We start from the raw sequence: 7024 nt of genomic DNA, 5'->3' as shown, positions 1-7024 counted from the left end.
GCTCCCAAAATGTTCCGCCGGCCACCAGGCTCCAACTCGTCCATAAATAACATAAGGATATTTCCGGAGTAGTTGTCGCCCGGCCACAGCGGGAGACGCCAAGCCTTTTAAGCAAATAAAGTTCCTTTTTAGGAAAGGGGAGATTTGATACTCCATGCTTCCTAGCTTCTTGGTCCCAGATCTGCCTGATCGCGTTTTGATAGGGTTGAAGTACAATTAAAATACTAAAATTAATTATTTCTTTACGCTCTGGAAAAATCTTTAATATTATTAAGTATTTCAAAAATACAAAACTTTTGAGACTTCTAAATGGGGCTCTTTGATCAAGCTTAATTGATTTCGGAAATTTACTTACCTTCAGGAAAAGAGCGTACGAATTCGTAAAAGGCCTGCTACGCACTTGAACCTTTTGGTAATGTGATGTCCATGAGTGTCAATGTATCACTTAGGATCAGGTGAGCATTTTGCTCGTTTGCGTCCGATGTCATAAAAATATAACATACTTAAGAAAATTTACTAAAATTTTTATGATTTTTTTTTAAATCAAAATCGTCCATCCATCCAGGCAAATGACCACCAACTTCTTTTAGATTTTATAAGTTTTAAACAGTTGTATGATGACTAAGTCATAGCAACAAAAATTTGGCGTCGCGACATTCCGATAACCGATTTTTTATGTCGAATTAATAGCAGGCGCCAGAGATATTACTTATCAGTTTTTAAATCAACATTTATGAATCACCATCAATTTAAAAACAAGTTGCCAAATGTTAACCTGTTTTAACTTTCACGTGTTCAATATAATAAGTAATTATTTTTTATTAATTATAAATCTTACAGCTAATATACATATAACAAATCACTTAAACAATATACAATATAATATATGAAACAGATAAGTATATACATTATTAGACAAAAAAAATTAACATTAAACAACCGACCGTTAAAAAACTAGAGTGTTACTGCTAAACAAAGTCAAAGTCTTCCCGTATCTTCAAATATCCTCACAATTAGTTCCATAGATAAACCCAAAATATTGGTCAAATATGCAGGTAATTCATGTTCGTACGAGTCAAATGGATTGTCGCATACTTCTTAGACAAATTAACGACAGCAAATAATGTTATACACTGAAGTATTTCCGAACAAATTCGACTTAGGGTCCTTCAAGAAAAGAGCGTACCAATTCTTAAAAGGCCGGCAACGCACCCGCGAGCCCTCGGCATTCAGAGTGTCCATGGGCGGCGGTATCACTTAACATCAGGTGAGCCTCCTGCCCGTTTGCTACTTGTTCTATGTAAAAAAAATATTATTTCTATTATCAATGGTTTCAATTCAAAATTTTGAACGGTCCTCTTTGTTTACAAAATCTTTATAATCCGCAGAGTTTGTTTGCTCACTTGGGCGCGATAGTCTTTCGAGCTTTGGTTCAAATTGAAAAATTTTGATTGTATTGGATTTTCTATTTATTGAGGAAATGTAAATAAGTTCGTCTCGTCGTTTCTCTCGTCGAAATGTAATAATATTCTTGCAGTTTATAACAACATAATATACATTTAAAGAAAAACACTTTTTTAACGGATTATAGATATGTATTATTATACGGCAAGACATCTCGTGCATACTGCGATCGAGCAAACCGCCAAAAAGAAACCTCACCTTCGCTGAAACAAAGGCTCTCGCGGATCTAAAGGCGAACGAAGATTTGGTAGTACTCCGAGCTGACAAAGGGAACGCAACCGTTGTTATGGATACGTCGGAATATGAAAGCAAGATGGCTCTCCTCTTAAACGATGTCAATACTTATAAAAAAGTCGATAAAGATCCCACAAACAAGGTAATAAAACAAACATCCAGCCTTCTTACTAAATATTCTAAAACACTATCACTAGATGTTAAATCCTTAGCAACAGCCTGTGTAAAACCTCCAAAAATGTATGGATTGCCAAAAATACACAAACTCAACAATCCTTTAAGACCAATAGTCAGTCATATCGACTCACCCACATACAAATTAGCCAAACACTTAGCATCAATATTATCCCCTCTCAGGGGGCACACTAGTGCTTATGTCAAGGACTCTTACCATTTTGTGGAAACATGTAGAGATCTCAAATTACTCCACAACGAAACTATGGTGAGTTTTGACGTTGAGTCACTATTTACAAACTTACCACTAAATGACTGCCTAGATATAATTTCAAAAAGACTTAAGGAACAGAACATGTCACCAGATTATGTAGATATTGTAAAACACTGTCTCACATCAGGGTACTTAATGTGGAAAGATGAGTTCTATGTGCAGGTTGATGGAGTAGCCATGGGTTCTCCGGTGTCACCTATAGTCGCTGACATCTTCATGGAGGACTTTGAGGAGAGAGCTTTGGCCAATGCCCCGGTTAAACCTAGACTGTACAAGAGATATGTCGATGACACATTTGTAGTACTCCCCAATGACAAAATATCTACATTTCTAACGCATTTAAATTCAATACACAAGAACATTAAATTTACTGTTGAAAAAGAAAACAACAACTGTCTGCCCTTTTTGGACATTTTAATTATACGCAAAGCAGATGGCACACTAGGTCACACAATACACAGAAAGGCAACCCACACAGATAGGTACCTCAATGGTGAATCCCACCACCACCCGTCACAACTGCTCTCTGTCGGTAAATGTTTGTTTCAGAGAGCCCAACGTCTTTGTGATGCGGCCCACCTCAAGGAGGAACTACAGCATGTCAAACAGGTGCTACACCGAAACAAGTTGCGCATCCCCCGGCTGCATCACAGAAACAAAAACAAGACACAAACAGTTCCTCGCCAGCCAGCTTACCTGCCATATGTGAAGGGAGTTACAGATAGAATTAGCCGGGTCCTAAAACGAGCTTCCATTAATACAATTTTCAAGCCGCACAAGAAGATTCAGCAATTCCTAAGACCAATCAAAAGTAACACCCCATTGCAAGATGCAGGTATATACAAACTGGATTGCGACTGTGGCCTGTCTTACATAGGGCAAACTAAACGCAATATGTCCAGCAGACTCAAGGAACACATCGCGGACATAAGACATAGACGACACACAAAATCAGCAGTCTGTGAACACACACTAGATAGGCCTAATCACTACATACGCTTTGACCAACCGAAAGTACTTGCGAAAGAAAAAAGATTCTTCCCAAGATTGGTACGCGAAGCCATTGAAATCAAAAAACACGCCAATTTCAATAGAGAGGACGGCCTAAAATTATCAAACACCTGGGATCCAATAATATCCAAATTAAAATCTCAAAATAAACAACCCGCGAAAATGGAGGACACCGTGAGCAATTTCTGCAAAAACCCTACATCTTTTAGTCGATACCAACTCCGGGGAAATAAATACAGATAACACAACATTTTCTGCAGCTGTAATACTTTTTGACATTTAACACCTTTGTCTTCAGTCACCGTGACCACGCACGCTGTAAAGCACGCGAAACGTCGGTTTAAATTTAAAATTATGTACAAATAATTATAAGTTTAAATATAATAATACATATCTATAATCCGTTAAAAAAGTGTTTTCCTTTAAATGTGTAAAAGTTATGTAAATAAAAGACAATACTAAACATAATATACAATCTAAAGAGCTAAAATTCATAGTGGTATAGAATACCTATACCTAGTATATACTATAGGTAATCCGGAAAGAGTTATTTTTTTATTGTCAAACATACTGTGACGGTACGGCACGGTGTAGACATTAGTCATCGCTCAACCATATGTGGTAATTTAAATCTTTGCATTTAAGACATACATACTGGTTCATAATTCGAAAGCATAACCTCACGATGGGAGTCCACTCTAAGTATTGCTAAGAAATATTACACGATAGAACCTGAAACGTAAAACTCAAATACACTTAATGGGTATTGCATTAGTTTGATCTGTTATAGGATTATATGTATGGCTTAGAATCCCCATAGAACAATGAGGAAGTTTAATCCGGAAACGGAAACTACGCTAATCTTCACTTTTGTTTATCAAAGTCGCAAATTGCCAAGTGAATGTTTCTCTAATGACTCTGCTGACCTACTTCAACTCTACACGTTCTGGAGAAAATTTTATATGCTGTGTCCTAAAAATATGTAACAGTAGACATATAACATTCACTGTATATGTTTTTTTACAGCACAAAGAATAATTAGAAGCTTAAACTTATCGGTTTTTTGACAGAACCAACTTTATATTCTAAAAGCAATTATTCTCTTTTCAAGAAAACACTTTTACCGGATTGAAGCTATGTATTATTGTAAACTTATAATTATGTAACATAATTTTTAAAATATCCGTGGACACCGTGAGCAATTTCTGCAGAAACCCTTCATCTTTTAGTCGATACCAACTCTTGGGAAATAAATATAGATAGTACAACTTTTTCTATAGCTGTGATACGTTTTGACATTCAACACCTTGTGTCTTCAGTCACCGCACCGACCACTCACGCTGTAAAGTACGCGATACCTTTAACGAGTTTCCTAAACGTACCTAGGAAACAAGACTAACCTAATCTAACCATTTACAATAAAAAGTTCGTGTGTCAAATAAAAAGTGATCGCCATCCTATTTTACATTATTAATCAACACGCTGGCTTTCTAAATAAATAAAAAAATAAAAATACGTTTATTTTGGAACATAAGATCTTCTAGGTATCACTTATTCCACGTCAATCAATTCAAACTTGTAGGCATCCCTACTCATCGGCAAAGACAGAGGGTGTAGGCCGAGAGAAAAAGCCGGCGTAAAAAACTCTCGGTACTCTTTTAAAAAAGCAAATCATCAAACAATATTTAAAACAAACATATCAAATTAATTAGAGGCAGCCTGCCCAGCACTAGTCCCAGGCCCTTTTATCAACTAGATAATCAATAACTTTATAGTAAGCCTTTTTACACAGCTTTTCTTTAATACATTTCTTAAATTTATTAAAAGGCAGAGATAAAAGAGCCTCTGGGATTTTATTAAAGAAGAGTATCCCTTTCCCCAAAAAAGAATTACTAACTTTACACAGTCTAGTACGGGGAAATTGCAGCCTGCGTTTGTTCCGAGTATTGACATTGTGCGTATGTTCTAATCTAGTATATTTATCACTATTTTTGTATACAAACATAATATTTTCATAAATATATTGCGAGGGAAAGGTAAGTATATTAATTTCCTTGAATTTATCTCTGAGAGATTCCCTACATTTTAAATTATAGATTGCACGAATAGCCCTCTTCTGCAGAATGAAAACAGATTCGACATCAGCAGCGTGACCCCATAACAATAAGCCATAAGTCATTAGGCTGTGAAAGTAACTAAAATAAACAAGTTTAGCTGTATCGACATCAGTCAGTGAGCGAATTTTTTTAACCGCGTAAGCTGCAGAACTAAGTCTCTTCGCCAATCCGTTGATATGAGGGGACCACTGAAGTTTTGAATCCAAGGTGATCCCAAGAAATACAGTTGTATCATCCAGATTCAATTCTTCATTATTTATAGTTGGTCTAGTACTCATAACCCTCGCATTTCTTGCACAAAATTTAATGCATTTCGTTTTCTTAGCATTAAGCAGAAGGTTATTCATACTAAACCAATGGACAATCGAAGAGAGAGCGTTGTTCACATCGTCAAAATTGGTTATTTGTCTTTTGATTCTTTTTGATTTTTTTCAGTCAGACAGATAGTTAAACGTTTTCGACTTTGATTTATTTAAATCCAAATGACTGAATATTGATCTTAAATTAACTGTCTAGGGATTTAATTTACTCTCTGATTTAACTACTTTACTGCAACATCTATTAGACTCATATCCACCTACCTATAAGTTATATATCAATGCCGTGTAATTCTTTTAAGGGGAAAGTCATTTAATTTTAACAGCAAGGTGCCTTTATAGCGTGGAAGAGTATTTAGACCGTAAGTCTTGACATTATTTATAAAAAAACTTAACAGTTCTTATTGTTAAGACATTATATAGATATTATATAATTAATTTGAAATTGCATGCCTATTTTTATATGGGCGATTGTGTGGTCTTTAATAATTAAACAATCAGAAGGTACATTTTTACTTAATTAAAAAAAAAACCCATTTAATTTTTTTATCCTTTTTTTTTTACAAACAAACAACAAAAAGGGTTAGAGTGGCCATAGAAACGACAGAATGGAGAAGATTAAAGGAGGCCTTTGCCACCTGGCAAACGGACACGTAAAAGTGGACGAAAAGAACAATCTAAAAATAAATAATAATAATAATAATACATATCAATAATAATAATGTTATGTCCGACAAAAGGCTATTATATAATTAAACAAAATTATTTAAATATTGTATTTCAAATGCACACTAAATGAAAATTTAAATGGCGTAGTGCCATCGACCCCAGAGCTGATAGCTTATTCCTCACTCAACGAATGAGTATCGCAATACAGCGAGGAAATGCTGACAGCGTTAAAAGTACACTGCCACATGGATAAATTTTAACTACTTTTTAGTTTTTTATCTAATTTTAACAACATATAATAACAATAAATAAAATATTAATGTTTAATATCTGTGCTTTATGTGTTAGTCGGTTTGATTACGATTATGATCTGTAATTATAATTTCATAAAATAAAATTAATATATTAATCTGATAAATTTAAATTCAATATTACAAAAATCGATTTATATTTACTACCAGAACAAGAAGAAGAAGTCAAATCAAGAGAGTGAGAAGAACTGGCAAGAAATACTCTTTCACTGTTTTTAATACAGGCCGGTACACAGTTAACTGTTATTTATAATAATTGCTAAGCGGTTAAGCATTCATTCAACATACATACATAACAATGTATACAACATTTGTATACATTAGTTAAATAATTATATATATGCAGATGTAGTCCCAGAATAAAATTACTTCCTTCCCTTCTATATAACTCCAGGTCTTGGAGGCCAGATATGTATCGCCCGTCTGAATTAATTCTATGGCTCAACAAGTGCA

The 7024-nt window shown here is 34.7% G+C and overlaps 1 protein-coding gene across 1 annotated transcript; it reads left to right on the top strand.

The window, feature by feature from the left end:
* Positions 1-1609: 1609 nt before the first annotated feature.
* Positions 1610-3400, top strand: LOC123689156. Its single transcript, XM_045628083.1, has one exon. It carries the CDS (start codon positions 1751-1753, stop codon positions 3398-3400), a length of 1650 nt encoding a protein of 549 aa, XP_045484039.1. The 5' UTR covers positions 1610-1750.
* Positions 3401-7024: the final 3624 nt, after the last annotated feature.

This window comes from Pieris rapae, chromosome 4 (genome assembly GCF_905147795.1).
Source record: "Pieris rapae chromosome 4, ilPieRapa1.1, whole genome shotgun sequence".
NCBI classification, from domain to species: domain Eukaryota; kingdom Metazoa; phylum Arthropoda; class Insecta; order Lepidoptera; family Pieridae; genus Pieris; species Pieris rapae.
The sequence above is the reverse complement of the archived record's forward strand: the minus strand, read 5'-3'. Positions and strand labels throughout refer to the sequence as shown.

Bases quoted from the DNA above. Each gene is read 5' to 3' on its own strand.
- LOC123689156 (XM_045628083.1), top strand. From the start codon at position 1,751: ATGGATACGTCGGAATATGAAAGCAAGATGGCTCTCCTCTTAAACGAT.